Here is a 27,868-nt window from a genome sequence, read left to right as displayed (position 1 = left end):
AAGGCTTGAGGGGGGGAATGGTGGGGGGAAATGGAGACAATTGTACTTAACAATAAAAAAAAACACGGCAAAAAATTTGTTTTCAAGTGTTTTGATTTTTATTCTGGTAAATATAGCTGACATAAGATCTACCATTCAACCATTTTTTAAGTTTAGTTAGTATAAAATATTACATGTTATATTAATTTCACGTGTACGATATAGCATTTCAACATTTTTATACTTTACCATGTGACCACGCCACTAATTCCTGTAATCATCTATCAGCGGACAAACTTGTCACAATACTACTGACTATTGTCCCTTAACCTTTTTCACCCATTCCCTATCCACCCCCCCACTATCCCTTAGGCCTGTTTCTAGGTTTCTGTTTTTGTTTTGTTTGCTCAAGTGTTTTGTTTTCTTAAATTCCACATATAAGAAGTTCTTTATAGTAGCTTCAGCTACTGACAAAATTAAAGACGGATATCCTTTCCATTGCTCTCACACCTTGTTCTTAAACAACTCTTTATACAAGCTCCCAGTTTTGGTAACGGAGCCTTTATTAAGGCAATAATTCAGGACTAGACCCTAAAAGAATCGGTTTTCTCTTCTCCATCATACAACCAAAAGGATTTATTTGGAACCAAGGAAGCACAGTTCTAGAGCTCCAATGTAGTGCTAAAATTAATAGTGCATAAAATTTTGCCACATGCAACTAATACCAACTAATGCCACTAAAGCAATATGTTTTGTTAGGACTGAAAGAAATATTTTGAGTGGACTCACCCCAGCTTGAAATTCTGCCTTGAGTTAACAAGGCCACGCCTTATCAATTGCAGTGAAGATGCCACCAACACAGTCAGATGACACTCCTGAACTTCCTGATCTCCACTGCCTCGCAACTATATGGTTCTGATTACATGATTTATTGTCTAACATGTTGTTGCCAGAAAAGCTAGCTCAACTTACAAAGGCAAGGCATTGTTCAGCTCAACATATTATTTTGCCTTTACAACTAGTTTCTCAATTCATAATCTTGAATTGGGCGTGAATATTGGTAAATTAAAAGCAGAATATTTAAGGACGTGATTAGAAACTTGATGATTTTCAAGTTACTTGGAACATTTCTAAGAATTTACCTACAGAAATGCCTAAGTGATATAGATGGCAAATGTAAATATCTGAAGAAAAAAATTGAGACCACAGATGATGCAGCAAAGGTCTAATTTGTCAAATAAGGACCCCGGCTTCAAGTCTATTAAACATCGGCACTAATGACCTTTAGTTTGGCGATAACAATGGCTCCCAGTTAAAAAGTACAGACTATAAAACATATCTTACAACATGTTTTATGGCCTTTAATCCTCCTAACAACCCAGAGACATTGTATTACGAACTTCATATCATGGATGAGGAAATAAGGATATGGGGAAGTTAAGTGAATGACTGTGGCCACACAGATAACACTAGTGTGGTCCCTTTGCCAACCAATGCTTTTCCTGCCACATGAGGTTACAGAGTTAAAGCCTCAGTTTCGGGCCATAAAGTCACACACACAGATGCACATGGGCATGCACACACTTACAGGGGAACCAGGAAGAAGCTATTCACAGCTCTTACAAATTATTGCCATGTAACCTCTACTCACTTTTAATTTAACCTCAATTCAAGCTTTATCTGCCAGGAATCCAAGTGCTACCAATTTTACACAAGTGATAAGAGGTAAAGCCAAGGAAACTGATCTCCAGGAAGAATTATCACAGGAATCCCACCCCAGTGGTGCCCCAGGCACAAAGCTGGCCCAAATGCCAGACCACATTCCAGCTACTGTGGAAATTATAAAATTCTTACATTTTGAATGATATATTGGTGATGCTGATGGCTTTCTGTCATAAGCCAAGGACTAAATTTAGGGGTGAAAAGTGGGACTAATACTAATAGAGTTTAAAGTTAAAAATAATCAGTATAATACAAAATGAAATTCAACTGTATATTATCAAGGATTTTTAACTAAAGAAAGACTTTTCCGGTTTAGATCACCCAAGAAGGTGGTCTTTAAACATCTTTAATTAGGTATCCGCGCTATCGTGGGAATAAGCCTCACCCTCAAACTGTTGCTCTGGTCCCAATATTAATGTCATAAGAACAAACTACAGAAACATTTCCCAAAGTGAATTCAGTGCAACACTAATCCTTTCAAATGCACCTGACAAAAAGGCCCATTACCAAAAAACAATGGGAAATGACCCCAATCCATGTCCAACACATCAAAGGCTCAGAGAACACTTCCTATCTCATAGCTTCTGTTAGTATTCCAAAGCACTCACTTGGAAGAAGCAAGGAGTTAATTGTTTTTAAGAAGTATTCCTTGCCCCTGAGAGAAAATAATGTGACTCAATACAGGGTTCCACCCATTTGTGGCCAACGGTGACAAGTAAATTCTTCCAGACCCACTGGTCTTACCTAAAATCAGTAATGTTTGGATACAAAGTAAAATGTCAAGAAACATCTGGATGATGAAGCACCAACAGGCACAGAGAAAATGTCTTGGTATGTGAGGCTGGAAGGTGACTTTCCCGGCTTGTTAGACCCAATGACCCTGTTTCACAGGTAAGCACCAACAAATATTCTGCCTAATTGGTGTGATTAGTCCATCTCTTAGAAATCCAGCCCTGGCTGGTGTGGCTCAGTGGATTGAGTGCTGGCCTGTGAACCAAAGGGGCGCCAGTTCAGTTCCCAGGCAGGGCACATGCGTGAGTTGTGGGCCAGGTCCCCAGTGGGGCACTCACAAAAGGCAACCACACATTAATGTTTCTCTCCCTCTCTTTCTCCCTCCCTTCTTCTCTCTAAAACTACATAAATAAAATCTTAGAAACCCCTGTGGACATTAATTTCAGTAGTCTTAGTAAACTGTATTTCTGCCATTAACAAAGATCTGTCAAGTAGCAAATATTTTACTACATTATTTCGACTTTTAATTGCTACTCTTTACATAAGATCGATGCTATTTGTCTTTGGGTACTTGAGATTTCACATTTAAGTAGCTAAGAATGTGAACAATATTTACATCCGGGGAAGGGGAAAACACCATGGTGAAAGTATTCTTTCGTTCTTGAAAATACCTACCTACTGTGTGTCAGGTATCACATCCAAAGTCGACAATTTAGGATTTCATGTTTTTATGGTAAGTGGAAGGAACTTAGAACATGTTAGCTATTTTCCATTCTAAGATGATAAAAATACATTTCTCAGAATAAACTAGCACTTACTCATAAATTCCTTCCACTGTACCAACAGCCTCACAAACTGATATCACTATATCACGCATTGTGGCTGGCCATCCCATCTCAGGTGGGCACATGGTCTCATTTTCACAATGACTCCAGGGTACACATGAATATTACCTTGAGCTCCCGACTTTTACTCCCTTATATCAGGTGTCAAATTATAATCCAGATTTTCTCCAATTGGAACATGTGACAAATTATACGCCCGATTACTTTAGAAGCTAACCTCCAACAAGAAGGCAGTGCAAGTAATATGTATGCTTAGTTACCAGACTCTCTGAGTGCTAAGAAGAATAAATAAAAAGCGAACCAAGGGCAGGCCTGGGGTTAAGTAGCCATGAGTGAGCTCCTAACATGCATCCATCATTATCATTTGTGTTTTGTTACCAACTGTAACCCAGCTCAGCAGACGACCCTGTCTAGCAGGTGTTATCCCCACAGCGAAACCAAGGAACCTTCCTGTGATCTCTCAGTTAATTTGTGCACCGGGATTTGACCCGTGTCTCTTTGACCCCCAAACCTGTTCTTCTATTTCAAAATAGTGCTTCATGTTTTGCTTCGAAGTGCAGAAAAAGATGCCAAGCTGTTCTTAACTGAAAGTAAATTGTTCTAAAATTATGTTGACTATTTGGACAATCTACTCAACTGCAAATCTGGACAGTTTCCTAAAAGAGAACTCTAAGTCCTAACAGAATGGGTTGCTATGATGGTCCTCTGAGGACAGGTGTTTGGCTGCAAAGATAAATATGCTTCAAGTTCATTTTTCTACAGTAAATACATAAAAAATAGATTGTCATAGGTAGGTTTAAATATCAGAGCTACATGCTATTTACCATTGAATCCTTATAGCAAGGGGTGTCAAACTCATTTTCACCAGGGGCCACATCAGTCTCGCGGTTGCCTTCAAAGGGCCGAATGTAACTTTAGGGCTGTATAAATGTGACCACTCCTTAACAGTTAAGTGAGAGCTTGGCACTGCCGCCAGGTAGAAACAAAGTGCTGGGCCAGATAAAACAAAGTGGAGGGGTGGGTTCGGCCCATGGGCCTTGTGTTCCCCACCTGTGCCTTACAGCAACCAGATAAACACGGAGATCACTTCCATCATGCAGATGCAGAAACTGTGTCTCAGAGGTGTGGAATAACTTGCTGAGTTAAATACCTACTTAATGGCTTTGAGGCTTGGCCATTTGACCCAGGGACTTGTGTACGTAATACCTGTGCTCTGTCGGGCACTTACAATGCATACAGGCATATGTCGGGTGCTCTGGAGTACAAAAACTAAGCATGAATGAACGATAATAAGAAAACAACAAATTCTGCAACAAAGGCATTCTGAAAAAACAATAATGTTTACTTCTGAAATGATTCCCACTACACATTTCTATCCACTTTGACAATCCCAATGAGTACAAAGAAAAAACTACTTATCTATATATTACCTCAATTGTGCAGTAATCCCACAATGCGATTCCTTTAAAACAAAAAAAGTAAACCATAAACTTTGCTTTTTCATCTAATGATGAAATACTGTTATGGGCTCAGTCATGCTCCCTGCTAAATTCGTATGTTGAAGCCCCAATCCCCAGTACTTCAGAATGTGACTGTAGTTGGGGATAAGGGCTTAAAAGTGGTAATTAATTTAAAATGAGGTCATTCGGGTGGGCCCTAATCCAACAGTATGAATGCCCTTGTAGGACGAGGAAATTAGGACACAGATAGGTACTGAGGGAGGAGCCTGTGAAGACAAAGGGAAAAGACAGCCATCTACAAGCCAAGGAGAGAGGACTCAGGAAACCCCTGCTAATAACCTGATCTCAGACTTCTAGCCTCCATTTAATTGGGACCTTTTTTACTTAAAATAATGGTTTTCAAACTTTGCTGAACACGGGAATCTCTGGGGAGCTTTAACGGAAATATTGGTGCTTGAGCCCCACACTAGACATTTTGAGTTAATGGATCTAGGTGTGGCCTGGACAAGAGATTTTAAAAGCTCCCCAAGTGCCTCTCATTTGTCTACATTACATAGAACCCGGGATTGAAAATCCTGGCTTAGAGAGCAGTTCACTAGGTAGAATGACTTTAAGAAATTAGTATCAGATATATCCACAAGATGGCGTAGTACTGCATTTCAAAGAATTAATTGAGAAATGCTTCCAAAATGCAAGTCTGTACCCTGCATATAGAAGTGGATTTAGATTGAAACTGTACCGGATAGAAGCACTGATAAAATGAGCCTCATCCTGAGGTTTAGTTAACTCATGTAACTCACCCTGTCTTCAACAAGGGACCCACTCTGGCCAACGATGAGAATGCTCTTGGCTGCCAAGTCTTTCACCGACTATTACCCCTGGACAGAACTGTAGTCTCTCCTTCCCTCTTCACAATCCTTCAGGGGCCTTTTAAACTCTGGCAAGTGAGGCACTAAGACAGATGCTTGCTATTACACAAAACACAGGATCCTCATTCAGCCGCAAGTGTGTTCGGTTCACTGTATTTACAGATGGGCACACGTACACATACTGAGCAAATGCTCAAATGCTCAAATCTAATGGTTGATAAGAGACAACAAATTTGGGAATTTATACCAGTATCCCAAAAAAGACATAGCCTATCTGATTGCTTTTTTAAAAAGTAAAAAGATTTTAACCATTACAGAAGATAGTCTATATTTTAAAGGTAGCTTTAAAAATCTTTGCTTATCTACTATGGAGTGGCCAAAAGGGTTAGGGGCAGGTGGATAAGACAGAGGAGTTTTAAAAGCAAATATCTACCATGGGGACCATTCCTCAATCCCCTCTGTATCCTGATATTTCTGTTTCCAAATCTCTGACTAGTTGTATAAGGGTTTTTGTTTCCAAGGAAACCACTGACATCTATGGAATTTAATGAACATTAAAAAAGGAACTATGCCATATAATTTACATCTGTGGATAAATGCAAATAGCTAGCTGTCAAAATCATTACACACACACATAGTTCTGTGAATTTTTAGTCCTATGTTTCTCCATTTAGTAAAGATGTAAAGAAACACACATTTATGGAAACAAAATGACAAAATAAAAAAAATAGACCCAAAAGACAACTATTGCACCATGTCAGGTAAATTAAGAAATAGTTGGAACCAAGAATATGGCCAAAGGTAGATCCACTTAGCAAATGGGTGAAAAAGACAGAAACCTTAGTTTTGCTGTATAAAGGGTTTTTTTCCTTCTTCCCTGAATTTCAAATATCTACATCAAATTTTATGACTGTGGCTTCAAGAAATGGTGAAGTCTGTACAAAGTCAGGGAAATAGCTTATGATTAGAAGGGGGGGCAATAAATAAAACACTCATTTCAACTCTAGGCCTCATGGATGATTCATTGAAACCACTAGTGCATAATACCCAAATAACAGCTCATTACAAGATTTATATATTGGCGTCCAGATGCTATGAGGGGCTATTTGGGATTTGACAGCACTTAAATAAATAGCCTATTTAGAATATTAGCAGGAAATGCTGGTGATATAGGGGGATGTTTTAAAGCATATATAAAATGATATCATCAGTAACACTACAAGTGTGCAAAAGTGAAAAAAAAAAAGCTAGAAGGAAATTCCACTTTTTACCGAAATGACCATTCCCTCCTTCTTGAGATGCTTTTTTAGGTGCCCAGTGCATGCTCTCTCCTGCTTCTTCTCCCACCTCACTGGCTGCTCATTCTCACTTGCTTCCTTCTTTTTAATTGTGGTAAAATATTTACACTATGCAATTTACCATTTTGATGACTGTCACGTGTACAGTTTAGTGACGTTAAGTAAATTTACATTTTTATGTTGTGCAATCATCACCACCTTTTATCTCCAGCACTTTTCAATCTTCTCTAACTGAAATTCTATACCCACCAAACAATAACTCCCCATCTCCCTTCCCTAGCATCTGGAATCTGCCATTCTATTTTCTGGTTCTATCAATTTACTATTCAAGGCATCTCAATATAAGTGAAATCATATTATATTTGCCATTTTGTGTCTCGATTATTTCACTTGGCATACTGTCTTCAAGGTGTGTACATGTTGTAGCTTGTATTTTTGGGGTGTATTCCATTCCCAGTCTCTTTTACTGGTTCCTCTTCATCTCCTGAAAGCCTAAATGGAGGTACCAGAGTTCAGACAGCAAACTGCTGTCTTTTATAGTGACACTCCTTAGGAGACCTCACTTGGCTCTGATCTCCAAATAATTAAAGTTACAAGTTCATGGCCAGCATTGCCCCTAAACTGAAGGTTTGTATATCTAAACATAACATGACCTCTACCTAGAAGTCTAGTAGGCGTCTCGCACTTTAAATCTCCAAAATCCAAACTGCATTTTTGTGTTCATTGCAGGACATGGCCAATTTTCCTCTTTCCCAAGTCTAAACACTAAGAGGTATCCTTGAATCCTTTCTTTTTTCTCATGCCTCACATCCAACGCACTAACAAACCCTGTGGTTCGACCCTAAAAACATGTTCGTATTCTGACATTTTTTTCTACACCTCTTCGTCGTCACCAACACTGCCCAGGATATTTGCAACAGCCATTTAGTTGGTCTCTCTGATGGTTCTTTTGTCCTCTGTAGTCAGCACTCTAACAAGTGATTCTTCGAAAAGCTAAAAAAGTCAGATCTTGTTTCTCTTCTGCTCAAACACTTCTATTCCCTTCTCATTTCCCTACAGGAACAGCCACAATCATTAGCATGGCTTATGAGGCCCAAAATAATGCGGCCTCTGGCCACACACTCCTGGCTTCATCATTCTTTCTTTCTTGTAGTCCACTATACAAGGCCAATAGAAATGGCCTCCTTTCTATTCCTCAGATATGTCAAGCATGTTCCCACCTCAGTGCCTTTGCTTTTGCAGGACCCTCTGCCTGGAAATCTCCTCCTTTCTTTAATTCATATCTATGCTTATATGACCTCACCTCATCAAGAGAACTTCCTCCATCATGGCTCTACAGAACAGCAAGACTCTGCACAACTCATGATCAATGATGTTTGTCCCGCCTTATTCTTCTCAGGGGGCCTTATCTGTTACCTAGGCCCAGGTGCGGAGCCTGTTCATAGGGGTCCGGCTGTGTGGTACACACTGCTTTCCAACTCTGCATGCTCGGTGATGTCAGGTTGTGGGTTAATCCTAGCAGGTTGAGAATATTTTATCCCCCAAATTAGGGAACACAATAAATAAGTGTTTTCCTTTTTCTCTCTTTTTTTTTTTGTTTTGCCATTGTTGTTGAAAGCCAATTTGGCAGCGGCACCAGTTCCCCACCCCAGAATCGAATGTTACAGGGAAGCAGAGTTGCTTGCCTTTGTTGTCCATGGCTATTTTCCCAGTGCCCAGAACAGTGCCTGGCAAAAACAGGCACTCAATGCCCACCTGTCGGATCCATAAAGAAGGAATTTAAAGGCCATCATTTTCATATATGACGTAGGAAAACAGAACCTGATCAATTTTTAAGATTTCATTTTACTCTAACCTACTTGATATGATTCTGGTGATACTACATACCACCTAGAATTTAACTGTGACCTGGACATTTATAAGAAATTGTGTTCAAATTAACATTACATATCTGAAATAAACTGTCCTTTACCAATAGAATGAAAGGGTTAATTGTCAGCAAAGCATGTGAAGCAGTTTTCTTTGCACAAAAGGCAGTTTGAAAGTAAAACCATAGAAGTAGCCTTCAATGACACTGCTGCACGCATGATCGACAGCTGAGTATCGGAAGCATGTAATTTCACGTCCCAAAGCTGGCAGAGCCTCTCACCATGGAGTCGCTATCTCTGGAGTCCCAAGCAATCCTAGCACTGCTTTCAAGAACTCATTTGTCCTTTGTTTGTTTGTTTGTTTGTTTGTTTGGATATCTCTTTATCTTGCTTAGAAGGTGACCTGATTTTTTCTTTAAGTTCACTTGATTTGCTGTGACCAAGGTAAGAAGATTTAGGTCATGTAAACCTGCTGGACGACAATTTTATATTCTGTAAGATGGAATGCCTCAGCTTGATTAACTTCCCCTTTTAATTAAAATCAAGGGTTAACAGAACTTACACCTATTACCATGTACCTCCCACCCCCAATTTCATACATGAGGGAGTAGAGGCACAGAATGAAAGAACAGTTCCTTTAGGCTCCTTCCTGGCAGAGCTGACACCAAACCCACATCTCGCCTTTTCCAGTCCCATCCACTTTTCAATACACCTAGGGATAAAACACCTGCTAAGAATCCTGAGGATAAAGAAACTATCTTTTCCAGCAACATTTCCGAAACCTTTCTGACATAGTCCATAGTAAAAAAAAAAAAAAAGAAAGAAAAGAAAAATGAAAAAGAAAAAACATTTTATGTTGTGACCCAGAACACACACATACATGAAAGAAGTTTCAAAAAACAAGTCACTCTGCATAAGAAGTGGATATTTTTCATTCTCATCAGACCTGTTCCATTTTAATAACACAGCACATGAGCCGCCAAATTGATCTGTGGGATCAGAAACCACTAGCAGATCAGAAAGCACAGTGATAAACACTCTTTAAAAGCAAAGATCCTGTTGGAATGAAGATCCAGAGAGCGTGTGTTTATAGCCATGAGTTTCAGCTGATGTGCTGCAAGAAGTGTTAGGCATGCCAGAGCTGACTACTGAGTCAGGGGGCGCTGACCTCTGTTCCTTTAGATTGTCAAATATAAAACATGACAACAGCCAGCACAATAGCCTCCAGTGTGAATGAATCAAAATGATACCTTATGTTTTTTGTCAGATCAGCAAAACATATATTTCTTGGCGAGCCACAGAATTTCAGCAATTAGTTTATGTGTGGCATGAGATGAAAAAAGTTGAAAATCACTGGCTTATGGCATAGACAAGATGTATTACCATAGCACCTTGACCTTTAAATGTGCTTCATAAGCCTGAGAGGGAGGGTGGGTGAAAGCAGGAAAGACAATATAAATGAATTTTAGATGTTAAAAGACAAGGTAGGTGCCTCTAACTTTTAGCTTTTACATTTGCATAAAAATCTCCCAATTACTCTTTTTTTTTTTAATTTGAGAAATTTCAAAACAGGTAACATGAACAAAGGCTGTATACAGAAAATCATATCTGGAATTGTATGCATTGTGTTGGGAGTTGACATTTAAAATTCATTAACTGGGTAACACACAGAAGCTTTTCCATTTCTTAGAAATGTTATTTCAAATCACAGCAGGCATGGAAAATAGTTCATATTCAACTAGATTGTGAATTTATATGTGATGAGATGCTGTGAAAAACAAAAACAATATGAATACATAGATAAATATTTGCAGGATGTCTGGGTATTTTGATAAATAATATCTATTCTACGAACGTTCTTCCTTTGTGGTCTGTGAAGCCCCACAGAAAGTCTTCCACTCAGTCTGTCTTTTGTTGCATTGCCTTTCCGTCCTAGGTTTCTAAGCTGTTCTCACTCCAGACTGATACCTTTACACTTTTTAATCTTCCACTGTTAGTCCCACTGCTTCGGTTCTAGTCGACTCAAGGGTTTCTTCTTATTTAGCTTTCCTCCTCCGAGCCATATGCCTCCTGCTACGAGGCGGCTATACCGCAGTCACTCTGAAATACTCTGGAGGAGTACTTTGGAATACTTTGGTCCCTGCCTTAGAGAACTGCTGCTGGGGGAGCCAGGATCTGCCAGGGGTGGCGCGCAGAAGGTGGCCCCTCTGGGCATCCCGAGGATGGAAGGAATTTATCCATTTCAGAGCCTCGGAAGCCAGACTGGTGACATAAAGAAACTCCTAGACCTTTGTGACATTTCTTGAGCAGCTGAATGAGACTTCACCGGAACCCAGCACTTCCACTGAAATTTCCAATACACTCCAATCATTTTTAATAAATTCTGATTTTACTTATCCAGTTGAACTGGGGTTTTCTCTTACAACTTAAAGATTTTTAAACTGATATGATTATTAGCTTCTTTCTTCCCTATCAATCCACAAAGCCCCTTTCAGCCAAGTCCCTTGTCCAATTTCCCTTTATATGATAAACTTTTCCAAATTAACTGAGTGAAATAAAAGCGAACTTCCTGCAAATCTGCCATAAATGTTTAATGAAAATAAATATAAAAAATGATGATAACACCAACAATAGTGGCTAATATTTAGTGAGTACTTATTATATAGTAGCAATAAGTTAAGGCAGCGGTGCTCAAATGTTGCTGCAAATTCACTTTTCAAAACCCGGATGTCCATGCCACACTTGCCTCAGCTGGATTCCTTCAACGCCAGAATCTCTGGACATAGGGCACAGGCATTAGCATTTTTTTAATCTTCACCCAAAGATATGTCTATTGATTTTAGAGAGAAAGGAAGGAAGAAAGAGAGAGAGAAACATATGTGAGACAGAAACATCGATCAGTTGCCTCCTGTACATGTCCTGACTGGGGATGGAACCCACAACCTAGGTATGTGCCCTGACTGGGAATCAAACCCGTGATGACCAGAACAACAACCTAGGTATGTGCTCTGACTGGGAATCGAACCCGTGATGACCAGAACAACAACCTAGGTATGTGCTCTGACTGGGAATCGAACCCATGATGACCAGAGCAAACATCAGCATTTTTTTTAAAAGCTTTCCAGGTTATTTCAGGAGCAGGTAAATTTGTGAACTCCTCTGTTGAAAGTTTACTAATAAATTACTTAATCCTTACAGAATTGATGTAAAATACTGGTACTTCATCATCATCATCATCATCATCATCATCATCATCATCCTCCTTGTTACTATTAATATTATCAAGACTTAAGCAATGAGGAAGACATCTGAGCTTCAGGAAGGTCACACACAATACACAACAGAACCCAGCTTTGAAAATATTAAAGTAGATGGAGGTTCTGGAGAACTAGCAAGGAATGGGAAGGGAGAAAGCCAAGAACATTGCACGGAAAGCAATCTTTGGTGGGGAAACAGTAAAAGCCAGAGTACTGAGTGTCTGTCCTCACGAGAAGCACTGTAGCATCTAACAGTGGTTTACCAGCACCGTGCAGAACCCAGTTCTGTTCATTTGTCATCATTCCATAGACATTTATCAAACCACACCCATAAAGGAAGCACAACTGGTAAGCAGGCCATGGACTGAGATAAAAGGATTAAGCCTGAAACACTCTCCAGGAGCCAGAGGAACTGACTTACACTCATAATGCCTAAGGGTAAAGAGGGGTCTGATGTAGTGTAGGCAACTGTCTTTAACAAATACTGATAATGAAATTTCAAATCAGGCCAATAAGCTTGAATGAAAAGGTGAACTTTATTACTGTATTATCAACATAGTTCTAACAGGCTCCCATAAAATTTGGCTGAAATATTGTTGGCAAAAGAAGAAAAACATATTCTTTCCTACACTGACAATTATGAACAATTTTTAATCATCAACCAATCATTAACGGTACAAAATTGAAAAACCAACCCCTTGAAGTTCCATTGCATTACTGAGATGGAGGTAAATAATACACTGTTTCTACATGAAACACCCGTAGTAACCTTCTTGAAAATAACTTTGATTTTTCTTTCTTTTTCATGCTCACATTTTTGTGCAGACCATGTTTAACCCCTTCAGTAATAAGAGCAGTATTCGGGTGTTCGCTGTGCGGCACAGTCCGCCCGTAATGGCTGCACGGTTGCGCATCTGAGGAGTAATTACTCCAGGTGACATTTTTGTCTTCTTGCATCCCCACAGATAAAATGAAGATGCTCTTTGATGTCAAAGAAACCATTTTGACTTTTAAAGAACAAAACAAAAAGTTGCAGGCAGATACTCAAATAGAAAACTGCTAGTTTTCTGTCAATTATAAAAAGAGGCAAGAGACACTGAATGGCACCTGTACTGCCCTATTTGTCAATACTCTCTGTGCTAGAGAGGAAGCATTTATACCATTAAAATTAAAATACAGTAAAGAGTTGCTTCCCACTTTGATGGCGAGTCAACATATCCAGCTATACCCTACCAGATAATCTAAGTTAAATACACACACACACACACACACACACACACATGTTCCTTATCCGGCATTTTTTCACCATCTTCAAAAAATAAAGTACAAACTTCGCTGTGACTATTTCTTCAGTATGTTTTTCAAACCAGAACAAATTGACATTCCACACAACTGATCCCAAAGCCTGCTGGTCTTCACTAGTAACACGGGCAGAAAGAACTCTTACACCCTTTTGGCTTCATGGACAGAATGATTTCAATTGCAAGGCATTTTAACTATCAGGTTCTGTTTATCACATGTAAAATGTTACTATAATTGTGCTTAGGAGGCTCAGAAAGTTTGCAAGTAATTTCAAACACATTTTGATGATTTAGAATTACCCAGTAACTTTAGCATTGTTATTTTTTTCAGACAAAAACAAAGCAAGCCCTTATAGCCAATGGCCTGTAGATTTGCTCATTGTTTCCATCTTTTAAAAAAGTGGAAGTGTTCCGGCCATACTGGCTTTGGGAAGGACTGGCTGTTTTATTGTGTTTTACAACATCTACAGCAGAGAAACTTTTAATTGGGGCAATCAGTTGATACCGTGGCACAGCTAAGTGATCAAGGCGGCATCTGGTGCGGGCGCAATGCTCCGCGTCCTACCTTGGGAGCTTTGGCGTGTTTCCCACATCTGGCATCCTTGACAAGGCTGAGATCTAACAGCTCCGTCTCCTGGAAGGCAAAAATGTGAAACTGTTAAGCATCCGCATACGTCTCTTTTCTTTGTTGTATATCACTGATGTCACTTTTAAAAATAGACCACGTTTTGCCGTGTATAATGTGCTGCTGTGTAAAACGTGTACCCACGTTTTGGGCCCAAACTTTGAAGGAAGAAAAAGCTTTCATTTTAATTTTTTAATTCAATTATTTATTTATTTAGATTTAGATACTTGTTTCTTGTATTGTAAAGGAATTTTAGCATTTATTTTTGAACATCTTACGGCACAAGAAATTTTATGTAACAGATAACTACAAAACACAAGAACAGATACAAGGTATTTCAGGTACTACCCATATACAAGGCACATTCTTATTTTTTCCTCAAGAATTTGGGCAAAAAGGTCCGTATTATATATGGCAAAATACAGTAATATCTTGAGAGCTGCCTGAAGATTTCTTTGCAGTTGGGATATTTTTCCTCTTACACCAATGATGAATTGAATTGGAATGAGAACAAAAAGATAGCAAACTGTTAACTATTCAGTTTAATATATAGTCTAATACATTTTAAGTATAATGTGTGTGGTTTGGGTCCCCAGTTTATTGTACAAACCATTGCTAAGTCATGATGGATCAGACCTTCCTGTTTTCCTGTTGAGAAATAATCCTAAGAGTCACTACGGGTGTAAGTGAGGCTATGTGAGTGGGGTGAAGGATTAGGGGGAGAGGGTAGAAGATGATGTTCCTCCCACCAGCTCACAGAATACCCAGCTCACCTGGCCAAGGTGAAAGAGATGGATTTGCCTCCCCTACCCATCCCACCCAAGCCTTCTGCATACATACTTTATGCCCTGATCTTTTCATTTATTTATTATACTTTTTTGAACACTTATAATATTCAGCTCACTCTAGGGTACTAGACTCATAAGATACAACTGCTTCTCTTGATGGCCTTGCCACCAAAGAGAAGACTAAGAAATGTATATGTGTAAGATCAAGAAGAAAGTGTCAATGCCAAATTTAAAGTTAACTGCTATGGAGTTCAGCAGAGGGAAGAGAGTTTCACCCGGGGACTCAGAGAAAAGTCCTTGGAAGAGTTACTGAGCACAAAGAAGTGGACAGAGGGGGCTGGTGTTGTACCCTCCAACTGAGGGTACAACACCAGCAAATATCCACAAAAGAAAGGACCCGAGGTTTGGGTGAAACCTTGAGGTATTCATGGCCTTTAGACACTTAAAGAAGGAGGACATTGCAGGGGGAAGGGGGAGGGAGGAGGAGGAACATAGAGAGGCATCCCAGAGTAAGAAATAGCACAAGGAAAAGCGTACTTCGGGCGGTACAAACGGGGATCCATGTGGGTTACACTTAGTGCTCCATTGCCGGGAACATCACATATGAAGAAAAGCCATGGGATGTGACATGAGATAGGGTATGGTCAAAAGGACGGAAACCCTGAAAGTCTGGCTTTGGACACTGAGCCATGATGTTTGTGACACACAAGTCACCAAGTTATACAGTGGACTCTATTGCCGGCCAGATGGGGCTGCGGCACAATGAGGAGAGTCATCTGAAAGTGACTTCAGTCATCCAACCTGTTTTCTAGACAATGAGCCAGTGGAGGAAGGCATCTAGTCACCTTCTCCCAGCAGGAGGCATGGCATCAATTCAGCCACTCACAGACCCTCTAGACAGGAGTGGCTCTAACTTCCCAGAGGCCCCAATGTCCTCAACTACTGGCAGCTGGGGCTCCCAGAAAACTTCAAACAATAGCCACCAATTCCAAATGTTCAGTGCAAAATGCTCTGATTATTTTCCTCTGTCCAAGGTTGATCTCATGCTTGCCACACAATAAGGGTCAAACAGGAGGAGAGGTCTCTCCACTGAAATGCAAGTCTAACAGAAGTCATGGCCACAGACCACCTCTCGGTGGGCTGAAGGGAGGACAACAACCAGTGCCTTCTCTTCTTTTGCTCATCCTGACCATCTTAGAGATCCCTTACCCCATTCCCTGTTATGTGTGACTCTACAGAAATCCTCCCAAACCCTGGGGTGTGGCAGGCAGCAAGCCAGCAAGGAGTTTTCAGGACAGAGTAACTGGTGCCATGGTCCCCCTAGGGCCACACCATCCAGTATGGTAGGTCACCTTATGAAGGCTAGAAAAGAATGGCATCAACCACAGGACTCAGTGCTTCACCTAAGCAAGTGCACAATGAAGTCCTCAGACACGAGGAGGTGGAGCTTCTGGCCCAGGTTCTTTACCTCCATGACAACAACAACCAGAACATTTGTTGGAAAAGGAGAAACAGGAAGAGAATTGAGCTTGAAGAAGCTTCATCTAGAAGATCTCACTGAGTGGAAATTTGAGAAAAGAGAAACCCAGTGAAGGCAGGAATATTGGAAAGAAAAATGGGAGTGATAATATGGAGGTTAACAAAAGGAAATAGAACAGTTATAAACAACTCTAGGATGTCCATCTTCTCCACTGGGACTCAGGAGTTTAGGCAAAATGATAGTGCATTATGGAGATGCTGATTTAAGGGGCATATCCAAGTGGAAATGCCGCCCATTAATCCACTCGAGCATTATTAAATACTGCAGTGTGTCACATACAGGCTAAGTACTAAGAAATGACGGCAAAAAAAACCACCCCCAAACCCAAGATCCAATAGCTGTTTTGAGGAGCAAATGCCTAAAACCAATTATTTTTCTCTAAAGGGGACATCACAAGGGCACTGCAGACTTGGGCAACAAAGGCATTTTTCAGCCAATCCACAGAAATTAGAAGTTTTGTGGCCTTATAATTCTGTGTGTTTGGGGATGGGGGTGTTCAGGGAGAAGAAACAGCAGCTGCAAATGCAGAGAGGCAGGAATTGAGTGCAGAAAGCTACAAGTCACTCAGGATACACAGCAGAAGTGCCTGGAGAGTTAGCCAAATCGCTCCTGCACTGAGCAGTTGTTATATGGGTGTTCTCTTTACAATTACTCATAAAACACTGATGTCTATGATTAATGCACTTTTCATATATGTTGCATGATGTTTTACATATGTGCAAAATAAAAATCACACATATACATAATGCATTTTTCTAATTTTATAGCAACATTTTTCTATTCAAGAAAATTCTTCTCAGTTGAACAAACAATAGACTTTACTGGTTTGTTTTTACACACAAAGCCCAAATTAAGTTCACATAGAACTAGATCTTAGCAAGGTACCATTATATAGTCTCTTATATTACAGATAATGAACGCTGTTTTCTACTTTCAGCCCAAGAGGAAACGTTCATTCCCCAAGTCACAGAGGGGTAGTTAATGCCAGCTGCCCGGGGGATTCATTTCGATACCACAGCGACTAAGAAACTCTCGCCAGCGTGTAAAATTGTGTGTGCAGGAAAACCACCATAGGGCACTATCAACGTGGGTAACGCGGCATGGGAAAGACCCAGGTGGAAAATCTGTTCATGGGCTCGATGGGCTAGAAAGCGATGATGAAAATAGTGCCTCCTACTTCCATTAACACGCAACAGCCAGCCCTCTCAGCTTTAACCGCATCCTATTCTCTCCTCCACTACAAAGAAAATGAGCAACCAGGGCACAGGACCGAAAAAACATTACCTGCATCCCTGAAAGTTCTTCTAGGTTAATTTTGTTGTGCTAACAGTTTTAACAAACCACCTTCATTATTAGAAAGCAGCGAAACGATCCTTTTCTCAATTCATTTAAGAATTACTGTCTTCCAGCTTGAAGATAGAGAGGTTACGTGATTTTTAAGGGGAAACCGGGGTCTGAATAAAGGCCCTAAAATCAAGTAGTCAAGTATTCAGCCAATCGTGATGCCATGCTGAGCATCAGTTTCATCATCTATAAAATGAGCATGATCATGCTTTTCCCACCAGTGACTCTCCAACCTTAGCCTGCATTACAATCACCTGAAGACTTGTTAAAACACATTCGCTGGGCGCCATCCCTCACAGTTTCTGGTTCAGCAGGACTGGGACAGCCCTGGGAATCCACACCTCCCATAAGCTCTCAGGTGATGCTACCACTGCCGGTCCACAGGTGACACTTTGACGAGCACTGATATTCTCATTCATAGGTTATTATGATAAGGCTTTTTAGCTGAACATGATTGATAAAACTATACATTACTTATATGTTATAGTATGTTGTAGGAAGATTCTGTAACTGTCATTTCTTTATATATGGAACTGTCGAATAAAAATATTATACCTCCTAAATGCAACAATGTGCCATTAGGTAAACAATCTAAGTTTAATTTGATTTAATTGAAGAAAAAGTGTTGAATCACAAAATCTATCAACTCCCAATAAGTGTGCTTAGCATAAAATTTTACCCTATACAAATAAAAGTCTCTAATTATTTAGAAATTTAAGCAACAATTGAAATGATTTTATCAATGTTTGCTGAAAATGCTATATTGTAAAACCTTTATATCCTATTATTTCATAACACCTTCAAAAAGCAAAAGAAGGACATTTCTGGTTCTCTCTCACCTCTAAGCTCTTGCAACAATGGAAAGGGTACCGGGGTCCCCAAAGACCTGTGGGCTACCTGGATACGTAAAAGAACAATGAGCTAACAGACCCCCTTTATTTCCAAGGTATACAATGGCCCCCTTAGGAGATCACACTCCTAGGAACCCCCCGCCCACAGTACATCTGCTGAAGTGTAGACAGATGTGACCTCTCACTGTTAGTACTGATAAAGGTGCCTCAACAGTAATTCAGAGTTTATTTCTGATATTTTGAATGAGTGATGAGAGAACTGAGATAAGCGAAGGAACGACTAAATTGTCTCCGATGTTTACTATTCAGCAGAAAGATTTTAATCCATCAGCCACAGACACGCTGTGAGGTAGATGAGCCATGAAATGCACTGCAAACTCAGGGAAGAATACAATTTAAACTCAGGTCTTTTCCAGAATACCAATTTCTGGGCTGTGTTACCAAATTCCATTAGTTACCCAGCATAATAACATGCTTCGGGTTCACACAATATACAATCAGAGCAGCAATTACAGTCATAAGCATTTCACAGGGAAGATATGAATGGCTGGGTGTGGGGGCGATTATGTATACCTCCACATGGGGTATGTTCATTAGGTTGCTCAATCTCCATTTACCAGAAGTAGAAGACATTAATAAGTTTTACTGACTGCTAAACTTCGCTAAAATGCCCAGTGTTGACTATCTTAAATGGAGGGTTTTAATTTAAAGACAAGCAAACGAAATAGACTCAGCTCTTTGTTGCATAACTTGATCCCACCTCGGAGGGAGTGAAACATCTGGGTAGGGTACTTTTCACACACACACAAAAAAAGTCCCCGTGCTGTCTCTCACCTGGTCTCTTGTTTCTTTTGTTCCCACACCTACATTTCTGTCTTTTCCCCAAGATCTGCACTGAGTCGCAGAGTAGGAGACACCAATGGAATGGCATACGGAGGTCATCAGTACCAACCACAGCAGAGAAAAGAGAGAACGGTGGCCCAAGTGGATTTCCTTAAATAAATCTAGGGTGAGTATAGTGCAAACTTCATCGAACTAGGAGACAGAAAGCTCAGCTTGTCCCTTGGAACTGTCATTCAGAATCTGTGTACTATTTAGCAAGTTTCTGCAGATGTCTGTGCCTTGTGCATTGGTCTGTCAAACAGAGATGCAGGTGCCAGGACACCCTCCTCATTGGGCTGCTGCTAAATCCACTGAAATACTACACCAAACCCTCCCCTTAGGAAACAGGGAGAACTGCCCACAGACACATTCTTAGTCTTGTGATATTTCCCATCCCACGTGAGAGGGAAAAGATCCTAGTGGAAAAGCCAAACATGGTTAGGTGAAGAATCGAACCAACTGAATGGCAGCGGTGATGGGCTATCGCTCCCATGACTACCTTTCCCTTTTTGGAAACTGTGAAGGGATGTTGCCGCTGTAATTAAAGTGTCCAATCAGATGACTTAAATTTAACCACAAGAGAGATAAGATTTTCAAAAGAGGACCTAGAAGTGAGAGACTGGAAGCAATAGCAGAGATGCCAGCCTGCTGGCTGTGTTGTTTACTGCCTGTAAAAAAGGAAGGCCTCTCTGAGCTAAGGGCCTCAGTCCTACACTGTCAACGTACTGAATTATGGCAACAACCTGACTGAGCTTGGAAGAGGACCTCCAGTTCCGGATGAAAAACAGCCCTGCAGACACTTTTAATGCAGCCTTGGGAGACCCCAAGCAGGTGAGACCCATTCAAACTGTAAGATAATAAATATTTATGGCTTACAGCCACTAGGTTTGTGGTAACTTGTTACACAGCACTAGACAACTTATACACTACCCCCACTGTTTCCAAGTGCTAATGCATTTAATCAGAAAGGAATGTGAATGAATTTACATATCTCCACACTGTAACTCAGCATACAAATGACCGCAATGCTGTTATCTTTCCTACACATATCCAACATGAAACAATGATTATAACTGAATCATAGAATATTGGAACTGAAAAATATTTCACAGGAGGAAACTGAGGCCCAGAGAAAATCTATCAATTGCCTGTGATCAATGAGACTGAGTCTAGGATAGAAAAAGAATCGATTTACCCCCCAGACCTGTTTTTTCCCTAAAAAAATTATTTTCCAGTATTGATACAATATCAGGAGTGTTAACTGAACAACACAAGTGGAAGAGGGAACACTTACATCTTTGTTCATGTGCAAGAAAAGCTACCAGGATAGATAGAATGGACCACTGGCTTTAAAAGGCTGCATCTCCATAAGGCAATGCGAGTTATATTGGCAAATACCTGGTTAATTTTTTTCTTTGTAGATAATCAGAAAGATAGTTCAGCCTATGGTTATGCAATGGCCAAATTTCCTCCTTCTTACTTCCTTCCCCAGCTCCCTGAGAAATTTTTATATATTCATCTAAGTATAAAAGCTGCTTAAGTTGGAAGTTAATGCAGCGAAGCATAAAATTATATCCATAACACCAAAGCTTTGTTAAGACATAAAATTAATAAAACTTAACTGTAATTTAAGTTTTAACTGGATAATCTGATGTGTTTATAACCAGATGCCTCTATGACGGTGAGGAAAATATGTTACATGGCTTCCAACGTTCTGGAGTACATTACATCTGAAAGTATCTTCTTGCAATTTTTTTAAATGATGAATGAAAAACAAGTGGAATTTAAAATGTTATCAGTTGGCTCTGCTCTAACCTTATTTGGCTGACATAAAAAAAAAAACTGAGTAAAAAGGCTTCATAATCACTATGGAAAATCTATTTATATTCTGAGGAGGAAAAATATCAGAGGCATATTGGATCTTATGACAAATGTTTTATTTCCCTCGTTCTTAGTCCTTATTTATTAACAGGCATCTTACGGAGGGAGTCACTGCATTTTTACGAACAAATAATGATGTTGTATTTGTTAAAGTTTCAGAGGGTTTTTTTTTTTTTTTTTTAGTTTTAGCTATGATGATAAAGATCGCATTGTCACTGTTTTCTATTCCGTCTGTCCTCAGCAGAAGCCCTCATTCCATGCTAATCAGATTAACTAGAAACAGTATCCATCATTTGGCAAATAGTTTCACAAATGCTAAAAACTATCTTTGGGTGAGCATAGACTCCAATCCCCATAAAAATTCTCCTAAACAGAAATATGGAAATTATATAAGTTAAACAGGCAAACAAGCTGTTTCCACTTGAAAAGACCAGATGATTTAAACTCAGCCAGATTTTCCCTTTAAATCATATAAAATATTATCTCTGACTATACTGACTCCGCTATGGCTGAACAGCCAGCCAAGCTTTTATACCTGGCATTCCAAGCTGCTTCTAGTTCCTTAATCTTAATGCAATATTTAAGCATAACATTTGTCTGCTTACCTGACTTAAACTCTTTCACTTCTCTAGACCAGTGGTTCTTAAAGTGTGATCCCTGCACCAATAACATCAGCAAAGGTATCACATAGAAGCATGTGAGAAATACAGATTCTCAGGTCCTATCCTAGACCCACTAAATTAGATACTCTGATAGGACCCAGAAATCTATTTTCATTAAAACAGGGTGCTTCATATACAATCTGAAGTTTGAGACCCTGTGTCCTAGATATCACTGGAGACAGCAGCCTCCCATGAAGAAGACAAATTCACCAGGGCTAGGATTTGTTGTAGGACATTTTATAAGACGTTGAAAAAGCTGCCTGGAGCCATTTAAGAAATAACTGACCCAGAGTCCTGAAAGCAATGAGAGAACTGATAAAAGGCTGTTGGAGAAAACGTCTTTTTCAGACTACTGTGTTTGTAGCAGCGTCGATATCACTGTAAATTGCAGCAGCTATTTCCACATGGGACCCTGGAGGATAGACAAAGTCAAGGGGAGCTTCTAAAGATTCTTGGCCTATTCCCAAATGTTCTGATTCAGCCCTGTGGATGAGACATCTGGGCTGGCAACTGATGTATTTCTTTTACTCTTTAATCACACAATCATGACAAGTCTGGTGACTTCAAAATTTTTAGAGGTATACAAAAATGTCATTTATCTTCTCTTTCCCTAATAGCCACTTCGTAATGTTCATTCAGATAGTCTCCTGTTTCTCCTTCATCTATTTACTCCAATGTATTTCACGAATTTTTCCACCTAAAGGTTTGCATTTTATTCTGCCAACCTACTCCCTGTGTTCTAGCAAACACAGGATTTTTTTAAAGATTTAATAAATTTTTACTGCTTCATCAAAAACATTCTAAGTCTTTTTTCTTTAACTTGTGCTTCATGGAAATGAAAGAACGCACGTTTGAATAACCAATGGGCCAAACAAGAAATTAAAAGGGAAATTACAAAATATCTCGAGACCAAAAATAAAAAAGAAAAGAAACTGAGAAAGAAAAAAAGAAAGAACCAAAACTTATGAGATATAGCAAAAGTAGCAGTCCCAGGATTTTGTTTTAACATTTTATTTATTTATTTTTAGAGAGAGGGGGAAGGGAAGGAGAAAGAGAGGGAGAGAAACATTGAGATCGATTACCTCTTGTATGTGCCCCAACCAGGCACAGAACCCGTAACCCAGGCATGTACGTGTCCTGACTGGAAATCAAATCACTGACCCTGTTTTGTGGGAAGACACCCAACCAACTGAGCCGCACTGGTCAGAGCATGACCCCAGGATTCTGATGAGCTTTTAATCTCACGTGAAATAGTGAATATGCAAGGAATTAACCCAGCTTTCAAAATGAGATATTTTAAGTTGACAGTTGCACATGAATGTCCTTCTTTTCAAAGAAGACATGCTTCTTAACATCATTTTTGGTGGCAAGACAATAGGAATCCAGTTGTGCTTTTCCAGTGCTAATGTGTAGGGTTAAGTAAGGACTGGCTACATCTGTGGGGAGTATGGTAATGGATTTTCCTGAAAAGAGCACATGCTCAGTCGATCAACAAATCATCCCCAATGACCTATGTTCTGTAAATTCACCAGAAGTCAACTCCTTTTCATCCAACTGTTGATCAACCTCAACACATAATGCAAACACACAAAACGAGGCTAGCTGTATATATACATCAAGAACTACAGATGATTCAAGTTATTCATTAAATCTAGGGCCAACTCCCAGTTACTCAGGAAATTTTCATAAAGCTCCTGTAAGAAACTACTGATGTCCACCAATATCCCTGCTGGTCTCCTATACAGCGCTTACTTCCATCCTAAAAATTGGCATCTGTGCCCTTTAACTACCAGGGGCCACTTCACCCAGATTCACAGAGAATAAGAAGTGCCCAGGAGGCTAGTTCCCCTCAGGAAGCTCATAGCTCATCACCGGTGCAGGAGCATGAAAGCCCAGTAACCTTGCCTTGGGGCAGAACAAACTCGCAGGTTGAGGCTAGGACTTAACCTCAAAGCTCTTTGGCTTTTTCCCTTCTCCGTCCTGTTTCCTCCACTCTCTTACTGCTGTCTCCTGGAACCCCTTCTTTAATAAATCTCTGCATACAGCTATTTGCATTTGGGTCTGTTTAGAGAACATGATTCAGAACAGGTACCACTCTGAAATAATCAACTTAGAAAATAATGTTAAACCTAAAAGTATCCTGGATCACACATATACTACTTTTTAAAAATCACATTTTTATATTAATTTTTTTTCTCTGGCTTTTCATATATTTCTGTATTTTTTTGAATTTTTAAATAAATTTTCTTTGAAAACAGCTTTAAGTATTATCATATAGCTAACAAATAAAAATTCTTTGAGACTGTGAGTTCTCAGTCACTGTACATCGTATTTCACCCTTAATCAGGTTTTAAAATATTTTTATCTGCCCTGGCAGGTGTGGCTCAGCTGGTTTGGCATCACCCTGCAAGGCAAAAGTTCCCAGTTCGATTCCCAGTCAGGGCACATGCCTGGGCTGCTGGTTTGTTCCCTGGTCAGGGAGCATCTGAGAGGCAACTAGTTGATGTTTCTCTCTCACGTTAATGTTTCTCTCCCTCTCTTTCTCCCTCCCCCCCTCTACAAATAAGTAAATGAAATGTTAAAAAAATAAATATTTTTACCATTTCCCAGGAAATAGACATATGAGTATGTATTACCTACTCTAAAGTGCAAAGAGTTGTCTCCAAGGCTTCGTCACATCATAATTTGAGAGACAGTGCATGATTTTATAGAAGGAATATTTCTTACTGATCAAAAAAATTAAAAGTTATAAAAATCATCAGCTTACCTAATTCCCAAACAGGAGCTTATTTTTGTCATATTTAGAGCTAAAAAGGAAATATGTTTATATCCACTTTATATTAGGTCACTTTCTCTTTGCTGAAGATTCATTTCATTTTCAACCACCTACTCTGGCTTCCCTTCTTAACAAAATTTTTCTTAAAAAGTTACTCCCAGATAAAACTGTCATTGGCAAAATGCAGGGCACAATTGCTTTGCATCCTCTCCTTCCTTCAAATCAAGACATTCTCAGTTTTAATGCCTCTTTTGCAAAGATAGTTAGGAAAAAATAATTATATTAGAATTTTTCTCCAAGGGCAAAACAGTCGTAAGAAATAGTCATTAGTTTCCGTGGCCACTCAAATATTGCCTTCCTGGAATGTGAGATATCCGCTTGTTCCGGATGGTCTCCTCAGAGATTCACATTTTTGATCAATATCATCGTTCTCCTTTTGAAGTGAGTCGTATACGCCGTTCCAGGAAGGACCCACACTTTTCAAAAGGGACCCACTGTAACTTTTGTTCTTTCATTTCACAATTTTTCATGTTATGATAAATTACTTTATTCTCCAGAGTCTAGAACAACTGAATTTCATAATCTTTTATGAAGACTAAATTTTGACCAAGGTCACTATCCCTGGGTATATAACTTTTCTAAGTAAATAATTCATGAATTCTTAACATAGGCATTGAACACCCAGAGGACAGATTACTTGTCATTATTACACAATATATTTCTTCTTGCTTAGATAAAAGTAAACTCTAAAAATAAATCTTCCTCAGAATTATTTCCCCTGTAGTATTAAGAAAGTAAATACCCTGGACAAAAATTTTTAAAACTTTAGAGTTCAGACCCTGGGCTTATATTTAGTGCAAATATTCTACCTTGATTGTCCATAAAGTTTTTCTGATTTTCTTGTTGTTTTCCTTAATGTCTGAGCAACTTATTCCCCAATCACTCCTAGCACTCGAATAACCCATTTGTCTCCTTTTAGGCCCCATCATGAAAACCTATTGTGTTTCACAACCCAGGTTATTTAGGTTTTCAATTTTAAGTCAGCTGAACCACCTCTGCTCTATGTGGGTCAGTCAAAATTAAGTACAGAAGTCTCCATGTACCAAAATTGGTACTATTCTGCCTTACGATTATGGAATAAATTAACCTGAGTCTTAAGCACTGTATGTCTTTTGGCATTATTTTTTTAGTACAAAAGCAATCTTTGAGAAATTGCATAGATTTAATACCTTTCTATTTACCTCTTTTGGTATCTTTTGATGGGATGATCAGTGGTTCTCAAAGTATGGCCCCTGGACCAGCAGTATCAGCATCACTTGGGAACTTGACAGAGACACAAATTCCTTGGCCTCACCCCACACCTACTGAACTGGAAATTCTGAGCGGTGGGATCCGGCAACCTGTGTTACAACAAACCCTCCAGCACGTTCTCCTACACTCTCAAGTGGGGGAACACCGGAATGGCCATTGAGAGATTGGTAACAGATAGAGCGTTGACATTTGTTCTTAACAATTTCCTTAGTTACAAACTTTTGAATTCCTAATAACTCCCTAACTTATAAACACTCATATTTACATTAAAGCACACAGAAAAAGTATATCTTCTTATTTAAAGAAAATGCTTGATGTTTATGATGTTCAGATGCTATTTTTAAACAAAATATGTGCACAACTGAAAATTGAAATGTCAGGGGCTTGAGGGGGTGGCGAGTAGAGGCGGAGGAGAGAGAGAACGAATGAATGAATGAGAATGAGAATATCAGGGCAGATACAAAATAACAAATAAGTCCCAGATGTGATGGAGTCTCACTTTATATCATATCCACTCTGTAAGTCTATTTTTAAAGCTAAGAAGAAAACACAGCATGAAGAGGCTCTTTGTTATATACAAGCATTCCCAAGTGCTTTTAAAAACATTTCCTGATGGAATCATTATTAAACCAGTTAAAGAGCACAGAAACCTAAGGTGTTAACTGTCACTGTTACATTTGGTGATTGCTGTATTATAATGGCGCCACTCTTTTCTCTCTGCATAGCTGGGTGGGGCTGTGCAGTTCAGCACGAACAAGGCTGTGCAGACCGTAAGGCAGAGGCGGTGGCTTCCTCTCCACCCGAACTTGCACCTTGCCTTACACAGTACAGAAAATTGCTAGAAAATCACTGCCTAATGATGAGCCACATTGCACAGCACTCCTTCCATTTATGGAGGCTCATATGACTAGTTCTCCCAAACGAAACATGAATGAAAGAGATGAGGGTCATTTCCAAGTCTTTTTCTTTCCTCTCTTCCTTTTCTCAGTAATCAAGGACACCATGAAAAAACATTGGAACCACTGGATTGGACAGAGCCTAGGTCTCTAATCACCAAGTAGTAGAAAGCTGTCTTCAGACCAGAAATACCCTCACTGGACTCTTAAGTGAATGAAAAATAATTGTGGAGTCATTGAAATTCTAGAGGTTATCTTTTATAGTAGGATACTTTAGTTAATATAAGGCTTATATGCCTTTCTTTAAAAGGACAAATTCCACTATCTCGTATCATAAAACATCACAGGCACATTGTGGTGGTGAAGTATACGTGTCAACTTGACCGGGCCACAGTGTACCCAGGTAACTGGCCAAACGTTTTTCCTGTGTGTCTGTGAGGGTGTGTTTGGGTGAGATTAGCATTTGAATCCATAGACTGAGAAAAGCAGATTGTCCTCCCCAGTGTGGGTGGGCATCATTCCATCCACTGAGGACTGAACAGAACAAGAAGGAGGCCAAAGGAAGAATTATTGCTCTGACTATTTGAGCCACGGCATCAGTCGTCTCCTGCACTCACACCGTCGTCTCCCGTGGTTCCCAGGCCTTTGGGCTTGGACCAGGAGATTGTGAGACTCCTCAGCCTCCGTAACTGAATAAACCAATTCGTTATAATAAATCAGTCTCTCTCTGTCTCTCTCTCTCTCTCTCTTGCCCTCTCTGAAGAATTCTAATACATACATAGAATGTTAAAAATGGGGGGGGGTAAAACATTGTAAGTGAAGAACTAATTTGTATGATGGTAAAACTGAGACCCCCTAGAAGGTTGTGGATACAAATACCCCAGATAACTCGACACATCTGACTTAAACCACTTCTTTTCCTTCCTAGACAAAATCTCAACGAAGCTACAGGAAGACTTCTCTAAGTGTGTTGATTACTAC

At 39.6% G+C, this 27,868-nt stretch overlaps 1 protein-coding gene across 4 annotated transcripts in view; it reads right to left on the bottom strand.

Annotated features, from left to right (window-relative positions):
* Positions 1-27,868, bottom strand: part of PLCB1 (phospholipase C beta 1) — a 647,197-nt gene that overhangs the window by 412,898 nt on the left and 206,431 nt on the right. For all 4 annotated transcript variants that reach the window (XM_024559913.4, XM_053926267.2, XM_024559915.4 and 1 more), the window contains exon 3: positions 13,897-13,965. In XM_024559913.4, coding sequence (XP_024415681.1) covers positions 13,897-13,965 — 69 coding nt within the window. The remainder of the gene's footprint in view (positions 1-13,896; positions 13,966-27,868) is intronic.

The sequence above is a fragment of the Desmodus rotundus genome, chromosome 6 (assembly GCF_022682495.2).
Source record: "Desmodus rotundus isolate HL8 chromosome 6, HLdesRot8A.1, whole genome shotgun sequence".
In the NCBI taxonomy this organism is placed as follows: domain Eukaryota; kingdom Metazoa; phylum Chordata; class Mammalia; order Chiroptera; family Phyllostomidae; genus Desmodus; species Desmodus rotundus.
The sequence above is the reverse complement of the archived record's forward strand: the minus strand, read 5'-3'. Positions and strand labels throughout refer to the sequence as shown.